We start from the raw sequence: 23,249 nt of genomic DNA on the forward strand, positions 1-23,249 counted from the left end.
ATGCGCTGTAATGTAGGTGTGGTATACATAATAAAGATGATGATGTTAAATTAAAGAGGGATTACCGCAAAAAATGGAAGAGTAATGCTGCATTCCCACATGATGGAACAATAAAGCAATTCAATTTGAGTGAATAATAATGAGAATGTTATTCTTACGTTGTGGTCTACATATGAATCAAACATCAGGATGCACCACTGAATGGCAGCAACATTTTAATGACGTGAACATAAACACATACAACAAAGACGCAAAGCAAAATCCCCCCCTACAATGACATTTCAATAATCCTGAAAAAGCCAGATCCCTGCTGAAAAACGAGTCTTCGTGCTTCGTGAGACTTCCCTGCACAAATAATGGACATAACGTATGGTCATTAGTACTATGTCAGAAAGCATTTACCTCGGGTTGCCATTTGTGCTGATTTTCCCAGGAATATGCAAAGCCATCCAAGGACACTAAATGCTTAAGTTTGTGTCAGTTGCCTAATAAAGGCACCACTAAAGACGATGCATTCACATGCAGCTCTCCAATTCTTTAGATATTGTGAAATATGTTTCTTCCCTTGATATGTCCTCGGTTATGTATATCTAACGCCTGCCTATCAGTAATCACATTAATATTGAAATATGCCAATGCTCGTGATCTTGTTGACGTCCATTCCCAAGTCACGTTGCAGTGCAGATAAACGCACAAAGACTCCACTGTGATGAGGTCTTTGGAGCTGTCAACTCAGATCATCATCCGAGCACATAGTTGGTGGTGCATTTATGTTCTTTAAAATAAATGTGCAGCCCTGCAACTGCTTGCTCACACCACTGCTGGCATAAGGGTCTGAGCCCCTCTATATGGTATTTGGCCTACTCCTCCACACTGTGGTGCGTGGTGTACACATGTGTGGTGTACACATGTGCGACTGCTGGGGCTAGCTGAATGGGTGGGGGCATATTTAGGAAACGTGTCCATTGCATCAACTGCTGCACAGGGAGAATGAATCAAACCAGATACCTGGATTTCAAGGTCATTGTTCTATCCATTACACCATAGCCACCACTCCTTCTGCTTCAGCAGGTCAACAATATATAAATGCACTAAACTGTTCACCATTTCTTTGTAACCAAGAGAATGATTTAAATGATTCTTACCTATATTAGCAATAATTGCTAAATCTTTGGTAATAGGTGTGACAATATGTTGTTGTCTGCATCTGTGATCAATCATAGTGTCCACATTTTGGATGATTTGATAATAATATGTATAGGCGCAGCAACAACTTAAATTGACAGTGATAAATGGGGGTAACCAGTCCTGCAACGTTGGACTCTCTCTGAACACATTGCCCGTGAACATTCTCAACATGGCCTCCCCTTCATGGACCTGGAGGATTGTGGAAAAAACGAGGTGTGTTATTTCTCGTCTCTTCCCTTCCTCTGAACCTTGTGTGGTGCCTTTTTATTTATTTATTTTGCAAACCGTAGAGGTTATGTCGACTTTTAAAAAAAATGTATCAGTGTCTGCAGGGCACAAGTGTCACGTGTGACCACCGGCTATAAGCCTGTGAACCTCTGCCCTCTGTGTCTGTTCTGAAGAAGAAGCATTTCCCAAGAGTCCGCTTTAAAAACTAAATATATACATAGATTTCCCCCTTTAATTATGCGGTGATTTTGGTAAATTTCTTTGTGGAAAAAAGAAAATGAAAGGCAACGTTAATGGACAATCATGGAAATTAGAAAACAGCTTGAATCTAATGGAAACACACTTCAAATGGTTTGTAATTTTTTACATATATTTAATCTGTATATTTTTGGTTATAATTTGCACGTGCTTTATATTATTTGCATATGCTTTTGGCTGTCACCTGATGAAGCTAGTTGTAATTACTGGCGAAACGTCATATTCACACCGGTGTGCTGTACAAGTAACGAATTCGCATGTTCTGTTTATGTGACAAACCTTACTAATTGGCTGTGTCGGGTGGTGGCGCGTTTAACAACACATTTATATGTACGCGATCTTACCTAAAAAACCTATATTGTGGGTGCTTTACTTTATTTGGCTATAATGTGTTGTATAATGGCAAAGGATTTGATTATAATTATTGCACATAACCACAAAAGTTTTGACGGTACATGAAAAAAAAACATGTTCAGATTGTTTGAGGAAATGAAGATGAAACACATTTTAATTCTCAGCTGTCTCGAAACTACAGAGGCATAGGTTAAACCATCTGTGCCTGAATATCATCTATTAGATTCTGAAAAATCCCCACAACCATTTAATGGGTACCATTAAACTTGTTTATAGGACACTATAATAATCTAAGATATACTCTGCCCCAAATTAACGATTGAATCAAAGCGTTTATATGAATTAAAATTTTACTGCGACCAATACTCATCTCGTATTTTTTGTTAAATGTAATTTTTTTAAGTGAAAAGGATATGCCAACACAAAGTCCTTTGTTTTTCTATTAACACGAAACAGTTATGGACAGACTTAAAGCTTTCGTGACTGCAGGAATTCATATTCTTTGGGTATTTTGGTAAAGTCACGTAGATAGGTTCAAAGAAAATAACAAAATAACAAAAAACTACGACGTTTCGATCGCAACACAAGTGGTCGTCATCAGGAAAAAGGGAGGCTAGCTTCTAAAGGCGAACTGTTTATAAAGGTTTGAAATGGGCGTTGCCCAAATGTCAGCAGCCAATGTTAATGTAAGTGGTGGGCAGCGGCTGCGGCTGTGGTGGGTTTTCCACCAATCACAGGGCTGCCAGGTAAAAATTTGCTTGTCAATCTAAGATCGCTGAGCATCCTCCACGGCGGGCGTGCCAAGGTGGCTATGTTAATGTGAGAGATCATTGAACTGTTTTCAACCAATATTTCCTTTTAAAGGAGGACTTGTATTCTCAATGAGCTCTTACCTGGTCACACATGTCCGTATTCCAAGTACATGAACTTTTATCCCTCAGTATATCGCTGTCATTTTTGTTACTGTTCGGAATTCTCATAAAAATTGGCACATGCATGGCTCAAGATTGATTTATATGTAAATCCTTGTATCAATGTTTTAGCATTTACAACTGATGTTGTATAATTCCAATGCAAAACAGCTTAAATATATTATGTGGCTCAGGTCTTACGTGTCTCGTGCAAAAGGTTAAATAAAAAAATGTTAGAAATTGTTTAAGTACATTGCCTCTGTTTGATGGAATGAAATTGCATCTGCATCACATTTATCTTCCTTAGCCAGTAGATTAAATTGTATCTCCGACTGGAAACACGAAGGTACTGTAATTGTCTTTAGCAACATATAAAGGACACAGAAGCAATTTATTTCTAGACTGACAGGATGGATTAAAAACCTGTCGGTTTCAGTAATGTGCATGTCTCTGTTTGGTAAAAGTAAAATGGATATATGGTAATTGGAAAAATAGCAACCAAAAGTGAAAATAAAATATCTCTTTAGGCTAGATGCTTTAATTATTTGTCCATCAGTTACTTTTACCATCTCACTTTTAAGATCTTCCTCGAGAAGTTTAAAGTAATCGTCCACTGAGAGTACGGGTTCAGTATGAGACAATCCCGACTAAATCGAGCAATATTTTGATGACTGAATCCAGAAGTGCACTGATATGTGAATCGGATTGTTCACGAATAATTTCGTGACGTGCAAATAAAGACGATGAAAATTTTATTTTTTCCCCCCCAAAATTGGTGCACGATTGGTTCCGACATGTTGCGGACATTTTGAGACATTGGAGCTGTTCCCACGAAGTAATGCAGCAGTTAAATTTCGATTTAAAGCTTTCGTGAGTGCAGGGATTCATCTTCTTGGTTCCTTCGGTAAAGTCACGTAGAAGGGAAATAATAAAATAATAAAAATAAAACATAATAAAATAAAATTCTCACGACGTTTCGGCCACAACACAAGCAGCCGTCCTCAGGTGAAGAAACAGAACTGTCGGAAAGACGGCGCTCCGTTTGAAGTTTGCCAATGAACATCTGAATGATTCAGAGGATAACTGGGTCAAAGTGTTGTGGTCAGATGAGACCAAAATGGAGCTCTTTGGCATCAACTCGCCGTGTTTGGAGGAGGAGGAATGCTGCCTATGACCCCAAGAACACCATCCCCACCGTCAAACATGGAGGTGGAAACATTATGCTTTGGGGGTGTTTTTCTGCTAAGGGGACATGACAACTTCACCGCATCAAAGGGACGATGGACGGGGCCATGTACCATCAAATCTTGGGTGAGAACCTCCTTCCCTCAGCCAGGGCATTGAAAATGGGTCATGGATGGGTATTCCAGCATGACAATGACCAAAAACACACGGCCAAGGCAACAAAGGAGTGGCTCAAGAAGAAGCACATTAAGGTCCTGGAGTAGCCTAGCCAGTCTCAAGACCTTAATCCCATAGAAAATCTGTGGAGGGAGCTGAAGGTTCGAGTTGCCAAACGTCAGCCTCGAAACCTTAATGACTTGGAGAAGATCTGCAAAGAGGAGTGGGACAAAATCCCTCCTGAGATGTGTGCAAACCTGGTGGCCAACTACAAGAAACGTCTGACCTCTGTGATTGCCAACAAGGGTTTTGCCACCGAGTACTAAGTCATGTTTTGCAGAGGGGTCAAATACTTATTTCCCTCATTAAAATGCAAATCAATTCATAACATTTTTGACATGCGCTTTTCTGGATTTTTGTTGTTGTTATTCTGTCTCTCACTGTTCAAATAAACCTACCATTAAAATTATGGACTGATCATTTCTTCGTCAGTGGGCAAACGTACAAAATCAGCAGGGGATCAAATACTTTTTTTTCCCTCGCCGTATCTTGGCACATACTTTTTTCCTGGAAATAGAGAATTTACGGGTTTTCGTGAGGCTTTTGTGCATTGTTAAATACTCATAATACGACAGCAGTTTGACTGGCATGGCTGAAACGATAAAGCATTTCTTATACATACTCAACACATTGTTTGCTACATTGGCGGTGGCGCGCAAGCACACCTTACTCAGCCGTGATCGTTTCAGACGTTTCTGCTACGTGCTGTTGAAGATTACTCAAGATTACCAGTAACACTTGAACACGAAGCAAAACAAAAACTCAACAAGTTCGTCCACAACATAGCACACTTATAAATCACTGTGTTACTAAACATTTTTTTTTTGTTCCCTGGGTAGTAAGTGTTATTTTCCTAATTGATTATGCCTCAAAAGTACAGAAAATGGGCTATTATTCCCCACAAACTTTGCTTTTGTGACCAGGACAGTGATATTTAGAAATTTACCTTTTTTTTTAATGAGAAAACGTGGCGTGCATTTGTGGTCATTCGTTTACCTAAAGTCCTGGTCACAAAATCAAAGTTTGTGGGTAATAATAGCCATTTTCTATACTTTTGAGGCATAAGCAATTAGGAAATAACACTTACTACCCAGGAACAAAAATCGTGTTAATGTGATAAGGAGAAGGGACCATTGCCATATATTTAACCTTTTGAAGGCAGTGCTATCAGGGGCGGAGCCGGAGGGGGGTGACAGGGGTGACATTCTGCGTATAAGTGTACGACACTCGGTCTGGCGGACTCCGTGCAACTGCATTGTCAGAGTGTGTCGCCAACCGATGGCGTCTAGTTCAACAGCCTGACTCTCTAATCATTCTTGAAATTAAAATTTGTTGAATGTCACCCCGGCCTGAAATCCTGGCTCCGCCCCTGAGTGCTATTGACGAATGTGTAGAGTTGTTTTGTTACTTACTCAAGTTTTACTGAAAAAGCTTTAGTGCTCTTCAACAGTGCCGTAGCAGCAGCGTATGTGAAACAATCACAGCCAAGAGATGCTAACAAACACCTGGGACTCTCAAATCTAGATATGATGTGTGTCGCCAGATTAATGACAAAAAAGATATTCACACGAAGAGACGACCAAATGTGTGTGTGTGTAGTTTGTTTGAGCGAGCTCAAACTGATGTTTAATTATATATATTTAATAATGGATGCCACAAATAAGGACACCTCGTACAACTTACACAAATTTGCACATTATAGATTATTTAAGTACATTATTTGACCCCATTACGGCTGCATTGCTGAGGGGGGAAGGGTATAGGATGGCTTGCTATATACGCAAGAGATACGGGTCCGATTCCTGGATTGAACATTCGTCGACGGCATGATTAGCCATGGTCAATCCACTGTTAAAGAAATGCCTCCTGAAGCCACTGCCATCTCTACATAAAAACAAAAAAATGGTTGTTTTTTGTCCTCCCCACAATTTTATTCCAAATAAAAATAATGATATCTGAACTTTCAACGAGCAATGCATTACATCTTGCTAGTGATGACACATAACTACTTCGGAGAAACCTTTAATCGACCTATTTTATCTGCACTAAGATGGGCTGTACTTTTATCACTCGCATGTTGCGAAATTCACAACAGCTCACGAACCTGGCAACTTTCTTGAAATTTTTCTCGAGCGGTGAAATAAACCAGGGGGCCCACCTCAGGTGTATCACTTCTTTGTCAACGAAACAATTAGTCTTTGTTTTTTTCGGTAAAGTCACGTATAAATAAGAACTTTACCGAAAAAAACCAAAGAGTAATTCCTGCAGTCACGAAAGCTTCAAATCAAGTCTGAAACAATTAGTGGTAATCAGGCTGGGGGGAGGGGGGGGGTACATGAACCGGTTTTGATATTTAGTTGCCACCAATTATAGCTGTGGCCGGGAAAGACATTTTGAGTGGCGTAGCACCAATCACAGCTTTCCAACTCCTGCGCCATCCACTTTAATTGGCCATACAAAGCAAAGAAAACCTCCCTACGGTTTATCACCTCGCGCGGTACCAATTTGTACACCGGCTCGAGGACTGTGACAGTTGAGACCAAAAAGGCAAAAAAAAAGAATAGTTAATTCTGAAAGGGAAGAATACATTCAAGACAGCGTCGTAAAGGCACTGCGAAGCTGTTCTCAAATGTCAATTACGTTACCGTCATACATTTCCGACGACGACTGCGTCCAACGATATTAATAAGTGCACAGTGTTGTATGAACCTCATGACAGTGCAATGATGCTTGATGAGACCAACCTAGCCGCAGGTGGAGAGGGCATCTTGCTGACTTCCACCAGGATCGTTGTGTGCTTTGCTCCACTGTTGATCTCCTTGTTGACTGCCCACACTTCTGGATTGCTGGGGTGAATTTCCAGGAGGTTCACGCCTTTCTTGCCTTTGACCCTGCAACACACAGACATGGGCTTAGATGAGGACCGGGTCATGTTTCACCCGTGCAACAAAGGGGCGATGGTGTGCGAGGTGCTCGTCCGTGACTTTGAGGCAATGTCAAATTCTGATTGGCCATTGACTCAGCCCATCATCCCTCATGGGGGCAATCAAATATGGTACCGTATTGTGGGGTAGTCAACAGTGGCTGTCCAATAGGAATGTGTATTTTCCACCGGTGACTTAGAGATGTGAACGGTAGATGAGCACTGATCAATGCTCATCAAGCGGCGTTATGGTGGAGAGATATTAACTACCTCGCCTGTTATACAGGCGGTCATGGGTTCCATTCCGACCCAGACACCTGCTGCTGTATATTTGGAGTTTGCATGTTTCCCCCCCCCCCCCCCCCCACAATTAGAAACATGCATTTCGAGGATTTGCCTGCAATACATTTCCACATGATATGCAATTAAGTCGAGCTATCATTCGTGGCCAAATTGCTTCTTAAAAATAACTATATAGCTCAGTGGTAAAATAAAATAGCTTAGTTTACTTTGACTTGTTTTATTTCATCCCTTACCTGTGAGCAATTACAATTGTTCTCTCTTTGGGATAGTGATTATGAATTCAGGAATAAATTTTTAAATATATATTTACCATTTAGTTTGTATAATTTATAATGTGTTATTTTATCTCTGTGCATCACTGTTTGCTCCGTGAGCCTATATGTAACATTCTCATACGTTTTGCATATCATTCACATATATAGTTAATAACCTTTTTTTCCCTCATGATTCCATGTATGTATCAACAGCATTAGAATATATTTTAACATATGAATAAATGAGTTATAATCACAACTAACGGGTTTATTGTTGTTGTTATTTATGTATTTTGTACATTTTTGTGCACCGGGAACTGATAAAAGTGCCAGTTTGCATAGCACTGTGCAAAATGACTTCTGCCCAAAATACTGGTAACATTTTGTATTTGTCATAATCCTGAAAATGTGTACACATACGAACTTTCAGATGAGCCTGTTTTATTATTAGTAGTATGATTGTAACAATGGAAATGATGGTATAAACGCTCGTTAATTGACTAAAATGTCTTAATATATAGAGGACTGCAGAGCTTGGGCAATCATTGATGCCGGCTCACCACTGGCTGCCTTCCATCTTGTCTATGGTTAATTGCCAATTGTGCGATGCAATTTGTGTGACCGACGACACATTTATTAAACTAAACATTATCATTATGCTGCAAAGTGGCTCCAGATAACATGATCGAAACAATAGATTTGTGAAACAAATTCTATTTGTTGATGGGACACAACTGAAGCAGACATCGCAATATGTATACCAAGAACAGTCGTCGAAAGTACACCAGGATCAATTGAAAAAATAAAGAGACGAACAAAAGCAATTTGATTTATTTGGGGGAGGACCGTTTCAAAATCCCTTTGCCACGATTGTTAGGCACTTGCAGTTAGGAATAAAACTCAGGTATTCGGCTTTATAGCTTAGTGCGATAACTACTCACTTCGTGTATAAAATTCGGCAACAATTTGTCTTTACCAACGTCAACAGAGGAAATAAAATGCCGGTGCTTCTTTCTGATTTCACCGATTTGCTATCGAGATGACGGAATACAAATTCAAGGCAAGGACAACGGAGTCAAGTCCAAAGTAGCCAAACAGCTTTCATTATCGCAAAGCAGCAGCAGCATATAAAACCAACACGCATTCCAAGTGTGCTATTCCCAGTCAGGCTGCGTGTGTTGAGCATTTCCTGTCAAGGTTTCACCACACGGCGGTTGAATGCAACTCCTGAAGGTATCTGCAGTCGTCCATAGCGAGCGCTTAAGAGGAGGAAGCCTCAACAAGCAGGCCCAACCTATAAACTATAAAACTATTCATATATATTTGTATTTCATCAATCAGGTAAGGCCCGCTGAGCCATATATACAAATGATAGCCCAACAAAATGGCTTATCATGTGGACATTTACAGCAGCCATATAATCCAAACGCATGTTGATTCTAAATGTGGAGGGATAAACCGGAGGACCCGGAGACAAATCAGCGCGACTACGGGGTGAGTGAAAATGCAAACTCCAAATATGCAGGCGTCAAGATCGGTATCGAACCCACGACTTCCTGTACACCTGGCGAGGTAATTGACATCTCGGCACTGTGTCGCCCAAACCGGTAAAGCAGCACTGCACAAACAGCAGCGGAACCTACGTGGTAAATGAACGTACATTCTTGTCTCAAAGGTTTGCGTGTTAGGCAGATGTTTTGCATTGTTTGTGCAATAAAACATGGAGGCAGCATCATGTTTACTATGAAGGCATACATAGAGTGAATTCTTGAAACGTATACTTTGTGTTGAACATTTTGGCTGTTGGCAGTCTCGGGATTTTTTTGCAGACAACTGAAATTTTTCAAAAACATTGTGATTCATAAACACTGGAAATCTATAAATACTACAGAATGTGCAAATATAAAAAGTGGAATTAAAACAAAGATAATGAACAACATATTTCAAAGCATGCTGAGAATTCTTGCTGGCATTGCAATCTTAAAACACTTTTTTTACACAACATTATAATTTCTTTGCAGCTTGCCACCAACTTTTCTAGCTTTAGTGGCTGTTCTCATAGGCTACAGAAAACACTTAAATGTGTTTAACACACCGAGAGACCGTTTCTTGGCGAAGGATATTGCAGGTCATTATGCGCTGCGTATGAAATATATAAAATGTACCAAACAGATGAGTATGGGTGCAAAGGGGAGCATGGTATTAACACGTGGCTCAGCACACGTGTATGTAGACACCTTATTTCCCTGCAGGCAGGCTGAGTGACGGACATAATGAGGCGGCCGCGGGCTATTTAGCTTTGAAGTAGATACACACCGCCTTCGGCTGCCATGGAAGCTGCTTCTTTTGCATCCTCCCCGTGGTATGGTCACTCTGACTTTAGCCCAACCTTAATTTTTTTGCTTGCCAAAATACGTATACGTTTGCAATTCGCACTGATATGTGTATAAAATTGTAAGCTTTGGTGTTTGCATTGTTATTTGTTCATTTATTCAATGCCCTAACAAACTACTTCAACGTGACTTTACCGAAAGAGCTAAGTATATACATGCATGCCTATCTAAAAGATGCCAGTTAAAATGTTTGTTCATCTATAACATGACTGTGTACCGACTATACTTAGTGGGTTGTGAACGTGAGCTAGAATACACTAAAATATAAACAGAACGTGAGCAAATGGTGTTTCGGTACATTTTTCCCTATTATTTTGCAAACCACGTGCTTTGGATAACATTAAATCAGTTCCTTCAATTTCGTTGAAAATAAAAGTCCGTCACCTGTGCTTCCCCATTCACAATGCAATTAAGAGCGCAATAATTTACATGAACGATAATCAAAATTATATGCACACACTTTATAAGGGAACATTGTTTCTCTGAATATAAACTGGGGTTTCTTTTATATTACCGAAGGTCATTTTTCATTTTAAAAATATTTAAGTTTATCATTGTTTCGTCTATAATATGTACAGTATATATGACAAATGCCATTCATACTGAATAGACTATTACATGTCCAGCGTGCTCAAACAATGAGCAATGGGCATTTTGGAAACAATGCGATGCATAATTAATATGTATTTTTTAAAAAATATCTGGCAGGTTACATTATCATAAAATTGACATTCATGCATTCAAACATTTAATTTTCAGGCACGCATACATCACAATTTGTCGTAAAAGGGAAGCTTGAAATGTGCCCAAACATATTAGTTAACAAAGAAAACTCGTGTCAGTCACATGCTGTTGAATGAGTTGAGGCTTTCACTTGATCAACTTTAAGCTGTCAAACCTGACTGCACTGACACATTGATAGATACCCAAGCATTGGAATATTTCCTGCGAACACAAAGCCACACGTCATGGTCAGCATATGTAACAACATGATAAATATGGTGTACTGACTGCATATTGGCTGACTTGTCCAAATTGTACCGTTGCAGACAACAAAAACCCATGCTGTTCATATCAATACGACAGCGTGTATATTTGCATTCATATAATTGAGCTTAACAATGCCATATGCACTTAAGAATGGGTCAAATCGAACAATTGTGCTTCCAGTATTATGTAAATGACTGCCCCTGCCATTCTCTGCTGTCGTGAGAGAAAACAAGAACAATAAAGAAAACTTTAGTTTTAGGTAATACGTGGCACCACATTCGTTGCCTTTGTGATTAAAGGCCAGGACTAAACATGCTTTAATTTCTCATCGAATGTAATTTGGGCTGCCAGTAGACTGGAGTAGGCACGTGACTAGCAGCCACAGCCACAGCAAGAAATATCCTGGCGGTTCATCTTATTGGTTCTTTCGGTAAAGTCACGTAGAATGGAAATCAAATAATGAAATAAAATAATAAAATTCTCTGGCGGTTGTATGCAGTGGGCAGACATAATTTCTAGGTCGCCTATCTGGACAAAGCTGGATAAAAGTGAGTCCTGGAAAAGACGGGGATGAGTAGAAACAAACATGAAAGCAAAGTAATTGCGAAGTGAATGTTTATTAGTTGCATTTTTAAGGACATCTCACAATAAAATGTATGAAGCACGGTAGTGAGATTCACACCCTGTCAAATAGTCTGAATTCAGCAGCTCTCCTCCACGTTCCTCCTGATGACAATCGCTTGTGTTGCGATCGAAACGTCGTAGTTTTTTGTTATTTTCTTTGAACCTATCTATGTGACTTTTACCGAAAGACCCAAAGAATTTGAATTCCTGCAGTCATGAAAGCTTGAAGATTTAAGTGTACTATAGTCATGGATTAACTCAAAGTGGAAGTTAATTGATGTCACGTCTTTTGGGGTTAATATATTAGTTATGGAAAACATGCTTGTTAACAACTTCAAACACTTCGCGCAGAATTAAATCCTTTCTGTAGACTCCAGGCAGAAAGATTTTAATTGAATATTTAAGTCTCCATATGCTGCTATACTCCATTCCTAGCTTGACGTTGTAAATAATCACGTTTGGTATAATTTAACTGTCCAATTGTTAAATCAATTAAATGATTCCGTGAACATTCAACTGGAATCACACACGTGCTCTCAAATATACCATTAAAAAAACTCTGTGTGCACGCAGACAAATTTTTTTTGCATCCCTGGACTCAACTTGCTCGAGAATAAAAAGTATCAAAGTGATGTCCTTTATTAAATATGCGTTGAGGCGGCGTTCATCTGTTAACATCTTGCCACGTAAAAAAATAAAAATTAAGGTGGGTGGGGGGAGGGGGGAATGCAGCTTATATCAATTGCATTTCTGAAATTGTTCAATGGCTTTTAACCATTGCACCGTATAAGGTTAGTTAGCTAAAATCGTCGTGAAACGGCAGCTGTTAAAGTGGTATGGTACAGTTATCCTATTATAACCATATGCTCGAGACTAGCGTGGCAATTAAGCATGCAATCCTCTATTTTTTTGCAAAGGGAGGCTGTTGCCGCTGCATATTTTTATTTCGGCAACATAACACAGTGAGTCTCTCATGCTGACATTTTCAAGGTCCAGCATTTCCTTGCCTGTTGGAATTCTAGCATAAATGTCAATTTGTATTCTTATTAGCTGTGCAGCCCAATCTTACACAGAAAGAACAGTTATGCCCAGTGTGTACAGTTAGGCGATTTATTTCTTGAATTTGTTACTGCATTTAGAAAATTCAATATTTCCATAAGCAATGGCAATTACATTGCTGATGTATATGCCATGTGCACTTAGATTCAACATGTTCTTACAAAGGTCCTTTGATGTATAGAAATGACGAAGCAATGAAAGAAAATCCTTTTAAAGAAATCTCTTTGGATTCTGCGAAAGCCCCTATATTCCAGAACAATCGCATCGTTTGAGCTTCAGTGTCATTTGCGTTATGTTGGAAACGGGGAAATCAATCAGAGCGAGCCCATGTTGTATTGTACTCAATATAGGAACCTGGCTAAAACTAGATGGAATATTCTGAGGCCAAGGAAATTTATATTCTGGTTTCAACCCATGTTGCCCTCAGCATCAAGCTGAACATGGGCTTATCAAAGTTGAAATACATTAAGTCGCAGCCTTACATTGGAAATCCAATAGCCTGTAGCTGTCTATCAAAACAATATAATACAATGTAATTAAATAAATGCGTAAATAAATAAATAAGCACATATATAAATAAACCAATAACCGAGGGAGCTTCGCCAATTCAATTGTGTAACTATGACCTTTTAGATGAAACTGCGTAAACACTTTTCTAGATACTCTAAATGAACACAACTGCATTGCTGACCACAGTACTGGATTGGTATATTTTGGTGAAACACATTGCAGATTCAACGTCTTAAAATTCCTCCACCACCTCTGTCCACCCAGCAGTAGAAATCGATATGCCACGGTTCATCGATGAGCAGGCTGCGTGTGGTGGGGTAAAGTGTGGGTCATTCTCAGTTATTCCAAGATGCCCGGGCCTGCGCGATAGAGTAGGCCCCAAAAATAGCCTCCAGACATCCTCTCTCGAGCTCCCTCGAGTGGAGGCCCTTCCCCAAGAAATGGCATGAGCAAAACATCGCAGGGCTGCACCTTTGGCTTTGCAAAGCAGATTCATATCTTTGCTTTGCTAAACATTCTCAGATTTTGTATATTTTTCTCATCACAGTATAATCTAGCAGCAAATATGGTGTGGCACATAAATAATCCAATTAACCATATAATATGTAACATTTACCATATGAAACCTGGCCAATAAAATGTTAGACATTTTGTCGGCTGCTTGCTAAAATAAATCCACGAATGTGACGACGGTGTTTACATAAACCGTCAATGGTCGTTATTTACATGTTTATTATGGAGAAAACATTATATACGCTGCAACGTCCATTACTTAGCAGCGCTTATATATGGATATTTTTCAACTGGAGAAAGACACTATTATTAACATGTTCAGTGTCTTCAGCAAAAACAAGTCCAGTAGCAATAATAATGATAATGACTTATTTATTCAGGAAAGCCATAGTGAGTCCAAGGACTATTTTTCAGGAGGGTCCTGCACCAGGGGGTAACAATTATCCCTGTACAGATGAAAACAGATGGACTTTAATTTACTCGCTGTACTACCTTCTGCTGGAAAGCCACAAGGTGTAGTGCCTCGACGCACACGGGAAGGGATTTTCACAATGTGTGTGTGCGATGGATCCACCAACTTCTCTCTGCCTCCGCGGTGCTCGATTACAGGTCACGTGCTCGATTACAGGTCACGTGCTCGATTACAGGTCACGTGCTCGATTACAGGCCACGTGCTCGATTACATGCCACGTGTTCGATTACATGCCACGTGTTCGATTACATGCCACGTGCTCGATTACAAGCCACGTGCTCGATTACATGCCACGTGTTCGATTACAGGCCACGTGCTCGATTACATGCCACGTGCTCGATTACAAGCCACGTGCTCGATTACAGGCCACGTGCTCGATTACATGCCACGTGCTCGATTACATGCCACGTGCTCGATTACAGGCCACGTGCTCCATTACATGCCACGTGCTCCATTACATGCCACGTGCTCGATTACAGGCCACGTGCGCGAACACCGCCTGGCTGCATAATGATCATTACAACTTGTCAAGCCATCGTGCCACAATATGAACTCGGGGTGAGTTTCAGATTAACACATGGATTTAAGATTTTTGGATTTAAGATTTTTGGATTTTAAGGAACATGTTCAAGCGGCGGTACAACGCTTAAAACACTGCCTATGAACCCGGTGACCTCGGTTTGGTTGCCAGCCACGACTAACATCAGTGGCGAGTGCTATCTGAATCAGTCTAGTGACTACCCCCCCCTCTCCTTCTCTACTTTCACCAATCCATACGAATCAAGGCAATGAAGTATGCTCAAACAATCCCAATGGCTAAAAATACACGTGGAGGCCTTCATTCAGAAGTGGATTCTCAAAAGGGCTGTGAATTCTTATTAAATGTGTCACTATGCCCTTTGGTTCTTCCGGTAAAGTCACGTAGGTAGAAAAATAAAATAAAACAAAAAAATTACATATCACGACGCTTAACATACCAAATAACCTCTTGTTGTAACAGCTCTCTCGCTGGTTCAGCAGTTCCACTGCTGGATTATTTTGTCCCACCTGAGGACGACCGCTTGTGTTGCGATCGAAACGTCGTGATATATTATTTTTTTGTTTTTCTACCTACGTGACTTTACCGAAAGAACCAAAGAGTATGGATTCCTGCAGTCACGAAAGCTTCAAATCAAGATTGAGTAACTATGCTTTTATCTCTCTGCACCGTTGATCTTATTTAATGATGCCCCCCCCCCCCCAAACAACGCACGATATGCCTCATCTATATATGTACATGTTGTGCAGATAAGATGAGGTTTTGGCACTGCGATGTTATGCGGTCGGTGAACCTAATCACGAAATATCTTTGTGAAATTATTATTTACTGTATTTACTAATAATAATCAACAGTGTGTTCTGGACACAATATCCAAGTGCAATGCTCTCCTGCTTTTATGAGAGTTCAGTGTGAACATGTGCTGAGAAGGTTTGGGGAATATGACATGAGAACACTAATTGCAGCAGGGTGCCTGAGCTATTGTAGTGGCTGGATGTGGATACTCGCTGACGGTATGATTGAAGCAATGATAGAGGACAACTTGACAAGAGCACAGTAAGTCCCGTTCTAAATAACTTTTGTACAGGTCAGTTGAATGCAGGACAGGAATCACAACCTGGGCAATACATTAGTACGAATGAGCAAGAACTGCGGGTGGACACTTTGTGATGCATCGAAGTTAAAGAAGTCTAAATTCCAACAACAATTTAAGATACGCATTGGAGGCGGGTGTGTAGCTCTTGTAGGCGTACAGAGGAATGTGAATCAGAACCAGAGAAACCGTACGGGAAGGATGAAAAATGGCTGTGGTTGAGGCGGTGGCGTAAGTGATAGACCCTGGAAGTGATAAAGAAATAAACATAGCCGCGTGTTCAAACCAAACAGTCAATAGATACAGTGAGGGAAAAAAAGTATTTGATCCCCTGCTGATTTTGTACGTTTGCCCACTGACAAAGAAATGATCTGTCTATAATTTTAATGGTAGGTTTATTTGAACAGTGAAATTCAGAAAAACGCATGTCAAAAATGTTATTAATTGATTTGCATTTATATGAGGGAAATAAGTATTTGACCCCTCTCAATCAGAAAGATTTCTGGCTCCCAGGTGTCCTTTATACAGGTAACGAGCTGAGATTACGAGCACACTCTTAAAGGGAGTGCTCCTAATCTCAGCTTGTTATTTGTATAAAAGGCACCTGTCCACAGAAGCAATCAATCAATCAGATTCCAAACTCTCCACCATGGCCAAGACCAAAGAGCTCTCCAAGGATGTCAGGGACAAGATTGTAGACCTACACAAAAGCTGGAATGGGCTACAAGACCATTGCCAAGCAGCTTGGTGAGAAGGTGACAACAGTTGGTGCGATTATTCGCAAATGGAAGAAACACAAAAGAACTGTCAATCTCCCTCGGCCTGGGGCTCCATGCAAGATCTCACCTCGTGGAGTTGCAATGATCATGAGAACGGTGAGGAATCAGCCCAGAACTACACGGGAGGATCTTGTCAATGATCTCAAGGCAGCTGGGACCATAGTTACCAAGAAAACAATTGGTAACACACTATGCTGTGAAGGACTGAAATCCTGCAGCACCCGCAAGGTCCCTCTGCTCAAGAAAGCACATATACATTCCCGTCTGAAGTTTGCTAATGAACATCTGAATGATTCAGAGGACAACTGGGTGAAAGTGTTGTGGTCAGATGAGACCAAATTGGAGCTCTTTGGCATCAACTCAACTCGCCGTGTTTGGAGGAGGAGGAATGCTGCCTATGACCCCAAGAACACCATGCCCACCGTCAAACATGGAGGTGGAAACATTATGCTTTGGGGGTGTTTTCCTGCTAAGGGAACAGGACAACTTCACCGCATCAAATGGACGATGGACGGGGCCCTGTACCGTCAAATCTTGGGTGAGAACCTCCTTCCCTCAGCCAGGGCATTGAAAATGGGTCGTGGATGGGTATTCCAGCATGACAATGACCCAAAACACACGGCCAAGGCAACAAAGGAGTGGCTCAAGTAGAAGCACATTAAGGTCCTGGAGTGGCCTAGCCAGTCTCCAGACCTTAATCCCATAGAAAATCTGGAGGGAGCTGAAGGTTCGAGTTGCCAAACGTCAGCCTCGAAACTTTAATGACTTGGAGAAGATCTGCAAAGAGGAGTGGGACAAAATCCCTCCTGAGATGTTTGCAAACCTGGTGGCCAACTACAAGAAACGTCTGACCTCTGTGATTGCCAACAAGGGTTTTGCCACCAAGTACTAAGTCATGTTTTGCAGGGGGGTCAAATACTTATTTGCCTCATCAAAATGCAAATCAATTTATAACATTTTTGACATGCGTTTTTCTGGATTTTTGTTGTTGTTATTCTGTCTCTCACTGTTCAAATTAACCTACCATTAAAATGATAGACTGATAATTTCTTTGTCAGTGGGCAAACGTACAAAATCAGCAGGGGATCAAATACTATTTTTCCTCACTGTAAGGGCAGAAAATAAAATACATACAGATGCTTGAGATGGATATTTAAAGAAACTCAGCAAAGGGGTGCAGGCAAAGTTGTGGATAGGCAATCAATTAGAGAAATAATGGCTCCAGATAGGACTGATAATTTTTTTTAAACCATTTATTTTTTATTTTGCCAAATATAGCAATTTTCTTAGAAGCGATCTGACCACGAATGATTGCTCAACGATGTGGCTTATCACTTGGGAATTTAAAAGCAGCCAAATACTCTAAATGCATGTTTCTAAATCTCGAGGGAAAACCCGGAGGACCCGGTGAAAAATCCAGGCGACCACGGAGAGAACATCCAAACTCCACATACACAGGCATCAGCGTCGGGAACGAACTCATGGACCTCCTGCAGAACATTCTTCAGAGACTAAGTGCTGCTGTGCTTGGCTGAGTTGTTCAGCAACCAGGTCGAAGAGAAAGCAAACACAGTGGGATTAAAGGTAATTTGGAAGTGGTGGGATAGTGCTGCGGAGTTAAAGACTGCAAGAAGTAAGAATATAATAATAGGGTTTTTCTGGCAACAGAACTGAAACCTTTTTACGAGGATTCATGTCTGCATTAACCACAATACCTGCAGTCAAAATGCAAACAAAAAACATACTATGATAATATATGCATTGTCCTTGAAACTGATTGGTCCACACCAAAAAAAAGGGGGAAAAACCCTATTATTACATTTTGGTACTGGCAAAGGAGGTCTAATGAAGTAAGAATGTGTTGAAAACGATGAAACCTTGTAAAGCACTCTGCAGCGTGTTTGGTAACTATTTGCCAATAAGGAAGGCAGTCCGATAGGTGCTGGAGGAGCTGTGCGCGATAGTAAAAGCTCCAAGGAGTAAGGGAACTATTTACACAGCACTGGAAACAGGCTATTATCATAACATTACGTATGGAGGAGCAGAAAGTAGTTCAGTAGCTCGGGAGAGTTAAGTTTACTGAGCAATATAGGGAAAGTTGTTTACCAGAGTTTTGTTTGAAGAGGGTAAAGAACAAGGTGGAAGTGCACTTAAGGGAATGCCAATGTGTGTTTAGAGTGGGAGCGGCTTGTAGCAATCAAAATTTGACAGTCGGCTGAGATGACACGGAAGAGATGTGAATACGCAGCCGGACGTTTAAATTTGATGTGTGGACTGGGGGGCGTAGCTTCACGTCAAGGCTGGCACGGCCCGGTTTTATTCATTCGGGTTTTAATCGGTGTTTATATAAAACCGGAGCACCTGGATCCTGCCCAAATCCGGTTTTATTCGCTTTTATTAAAGTTAAGTCGGGATTTCAGTCGCTCGTCTTCATTAAGTGGAACCTCAACGCGTTCTACGACTACCCGACACCCGACGAAGGCGACAACACCGCCGAGTCCAGCGGCGAGAGCGACGGCGAGGAGCAGCAGGATTGAAGTGTGCACGAGACGCCGATAATAAAACCAGGTTTTAATCGGCAAAATCGGGTTTAATTCCATTAAAACCAATAACCCGATTTGTCGGGCAAAAACAAAAATCGGGTTTTTCCCACCCTTGCAGTTCACGTGGACTATTCAATGAGGCCCGCTAATCCCAACCATCCCAGCCCACTCAAACTCCACCTCGCCGTCGCCAACAGCTGGTGCAGGGGGTGGACTATTTGATGGAACTCGGCAACCTCGGGGGCAGGTCCAGCTGAACTTGACCTTTAAACCTGCCTTAAAATATTTCCCATGTCTGCGGTAGGGAGCCATCCATTGAGTAGGTACGCAAAAATCTGTCAAAGCTTGACACCCCCCCCCCACCCTCCCTGTACGCACCCTCCCCCCCCCCCTCCGAATCCTATAGAACGGCCGATATTTAATCCATGCAGAAACGATCAAGGATGAATAATATTAACGTGTTTAAGAAAAACAGATAGTCCACCGCCGGCTGCATTAAATAATTAAGTTTGCTGAGCTGCGTGATAATAGCTCGCAGTCAGTGGCACACAAGTGACACCTCTCCCACAGCCCCACTTCTCCCGGTCGGTAGTCCTTGTTGTCTCACAGCTGAAGACACTGAACTGTGGCTCATTTGAAGGCCAATGCAGACAAATTATTATCGAGGCTTCACCCCCCCCCCCCGTTTCCTATACGTACGTAATATTGTCAGTAGACCCCCCCATACGCAAGCGTACGCATTTGGGATAACCCCCCCCCGCCCCCCTTCCATGCGTTCGTACTAAATGGATGTCCCCCAGCGAGGCCTGCTCCAACCCCACCTTTCTCTCCCTGCCCGCCTCCCTGTTTTCCATAACCGGTTCGAGCTCATGTCGACGGTTCGAGCACGCATCACAACGTGATGTGACGGGCCTGCGTATTGCTTTAAATTAAACAAAAGCTGTGGCCTTTTCTAGGGTACAGCAAATTAATTACTTGAAAAGATGCCAAGTATTTTTCACTGTAATAACGCGTCTTGTGAATGGCACCAATTCACAAATGCATTATTGAATACATATTGATTATTTTGACTGACTTCAGTGATTTATGTAAATATCTAACGATGTTTGAAAAGGGATATAAAGTGGAATTTAATGCATGAATATAGCTGGGTCCATGCTTATAACTAGAACCCCAAAATCCATTAACCTCATGGCCTCGAGTTAGTCTACAGTTCTAAATTGCTTAAAATTTTGTCCTTAAACACTTAACATATATAATCCCCCATCATCACCATCAAAGTAATTGCTCCTGTGGAGTATGATGCAAAAGTCATTATTCAGTAGGCAATGTCTGCTTCTGGTTACTTTCAATGTGTGCATGTGCACATTGCTAAATATATTTAGGTACTTTTTATATTCATATATATTTCATGTTAATTAACGATGCATTGTATAGCCCCCTGTTTTAGTTAGGTGTGTAACCATATTCACAAATCATAGTTAAAGTGCTACGTTGCAAACTGAACACCATTTGACTCCAATTGCTGGAAACGTGGCCGGAATTGTTTTTAACTTGGCAAAATAGTTGTGAAACTGTAGTTCGCAATTACAGTAACTACTGCGAGCCTCTAATACATGATGGCATGAACATGCGTAATGTAATATCACATTTTTAGTATCCACTCAATGTATTGACATTTGCACAACAATGCAATCCATTACAGTAATTGCCATACTAAAAGACTCATGGAGACTGAATTATTTCATATTGAGCGAAGAGTTTGCCAATAGAGCGCAGGGCTTTGTTTTGATAGAATATGTAAATGCTTTTTTCAATACTTTCCAATGTGCATCTAGATCAGGGGTGTCCTAATGTTTTGCAGGAGGACCAGATGAACGGTCGTGTTGAGAGCCATGGGACACAGACATATCATGTATGAAGGAGGAAAATGTATTCAGTAGAGATTGAGAGATTTTTATTTTTATTTTACAAGGTAATGCCCAATTAACTATATAGCTCTTTTTTTAGAAGTGACCTGTCCATAAATGATTGCTCATTTGTGGAAATTTTAAGCAGCCAAATACTCTAAAACGGGTGATGTTGATTTTAAATGCGAAGGTGACATCCATGCGACCACGGCGAGAACATGCAAACTCGAAATATACAGGGGTCAGGGTCGTCATCGAACCTACGGGATCGAACTCACGATCGGCTGCATACCGGGCGAGGTAGTTCACATATCGCCACCGTGGTGAGAGATGTTTCCTGCACTCATACTGCAGTACTACAGTCCTCATTCCATAGGCCCACATCCCCATCAAGGTCCACCTCACGTCATTGGCAGAGCCGACGTAATGACGAACATAGATTAATCTTGATTTGAAGCTTTCGTGACTGAGGGAATCCATACTCTTTGGTTCTTTGGGTAAAGTCACATAGGTGGAAAAATTAATAGATCGCGACGTTTCGATCGCAACACAAACGACCGTCTTCAGGTGAGAGCGGGAAAGCTACTGAAACAAGGTCTTATATAGTCCTGAGATGGGTGCAGCCTCAGGGTAAGAGGGCGGGGCTAGAGATGGTCTGCCTGAGGCTGTGGAAGTGGCTATTGTATTGTGAGATTACTTCACACGGTTGTGGGAATAAAATTATTAATCCTTTAAAAGCCATGATACCTCCACTTTCTTATGCTGGCGATGATACAGTGAGGGAAAAAAAAGTATTTGATCCCCTGCTGATTTTGTACGTTTGCCCACTGACAAAGAAATGATCAGTCTATAATTTCAATGGTAGGTTTATTTGAACAGTAAGAGACAGAATAACAACAACAAAAAATCCAGAAAAACGCATGTCAAAAATTGTATAAATTGATTTGCATTTTTATGAGGGAAATAAGTATTTGACCCCTCTGTAAAACATGACTTAGTACTTGGTGGCAAAACCCTTGTTGGCAATCACAGAGATCAGACGTTTCTTGTAGTTGGCCACCAGGTTTGCACACATCTCAGGAGGTATTTTGTCCCACTCCTCTTTGCAGATATTCTCCAAGTCATTAAGGTTTCGAGGCTGACGTTTGGCAACTCGAACTTTCAGCTCCCTCCACAGATTTTCTATGGGATTAAGGTCTGGAGACTGGCTAGGCCACTCCAGGACCTTAATGTGCTTCTTCTTGAGCCACTTGCCTTGGCCGTGTGTTTTGGGTCATTGTCATGCTGGAATACCCATCCACGACCCATTTTCAATGCTCTGGATGAGGGAAGGAGGTTCTCACCCAAGATTTGACGGTACATGGCCCCGTCCATCGTCCCTTTGATGCAGTGAAGGTGTCCTGTCCCCTTAGCAGAAAAACACCCCCAAAGCATAATGTTTCCACCTCCATGTTTGACGGTGGGGATGGTGTTCTTGGGGTCATAGGCAGCAATCCGCCTCCTCCAAACACGGCGAGTTGAGTTGATGCCAAAGAGCTCCATTTTGGTCTCATCTGACCACAACACTTTCACCCTTGTTGTCCTCTGAATTATTCAGATGTTCATTGGCAAACTTCAGACGGGCATGTATATGTGCTTTCTTGAGCAGGGGGACCTTGCAGGCGCTGCAGGATTTCAGTCCTTCACGGCGTAGTGTGTTACCAATTGTTTTCTGGGTGACTATGGTCCCAGCTGCCTTGAGATCATTGACAAGATCCTCCCGTGTAGTTCTGGGCTGATTCCTCACCGTTCTCATGATCATTGCAACTCCACGAGGTGAGATCTTACATGGAGCCCCAGGCCGAGGGAGATTGACAGTCATTTTGCGTTTCTTCCATTTGCGAATAATCGCACCAACTGTTGTCACCTTCTCTCCAAGCTGCTTGGCAATGGTCTTGTAGCCCATTCCAGCCTTGTGTAGGTCTACACTCTTGTCCCTGACATCCTTGGAGAGCTCTTTGGTCTT

At 41.3% G+C, this 23,249-nt stretch overlaps 1 protein-coding gene across 1 annotated transcript in view; it reads right to left on the reverse strand.

The window, feature by feature from the left end:
- Positions 1-23,249, reverse strand: part of LOC116939154 (transmembrane protein 132C-like) — a 98,549-nt gene that overhangs the window by 47,161 nt on the left and 28,139 nt on the right. Inside the window, exon 3 of the mRNA XM_032947215.2 lies at positions 7,085-7,231. Coding sequence (XP_032803106.1) covers positions 7,085-7,231 — 147 coding nt within the window. The remainder of the gene's footprint in view (positions 1-7,084; positions 7,232-23,249) is intronic.

Source organism: Petromyzon marinus, chromosome 5 (genome assembly GCF_048934315.1).
Source record: "Petromyzon marinus isolate PM22_M1 ecotype Great Lakes invasive population chromosome 5, UKy_Petmar_22M1.pri1.0, whole genome shotgun sequence".
Classification (NCBI taxonomy): domain Eukaryota; kingdom Metazoa; phylum Chordata; class Hyperoartia; order Petromyzontiformes; family Petromyzontidae; genus Petromyzon; species Petromyzon marinus.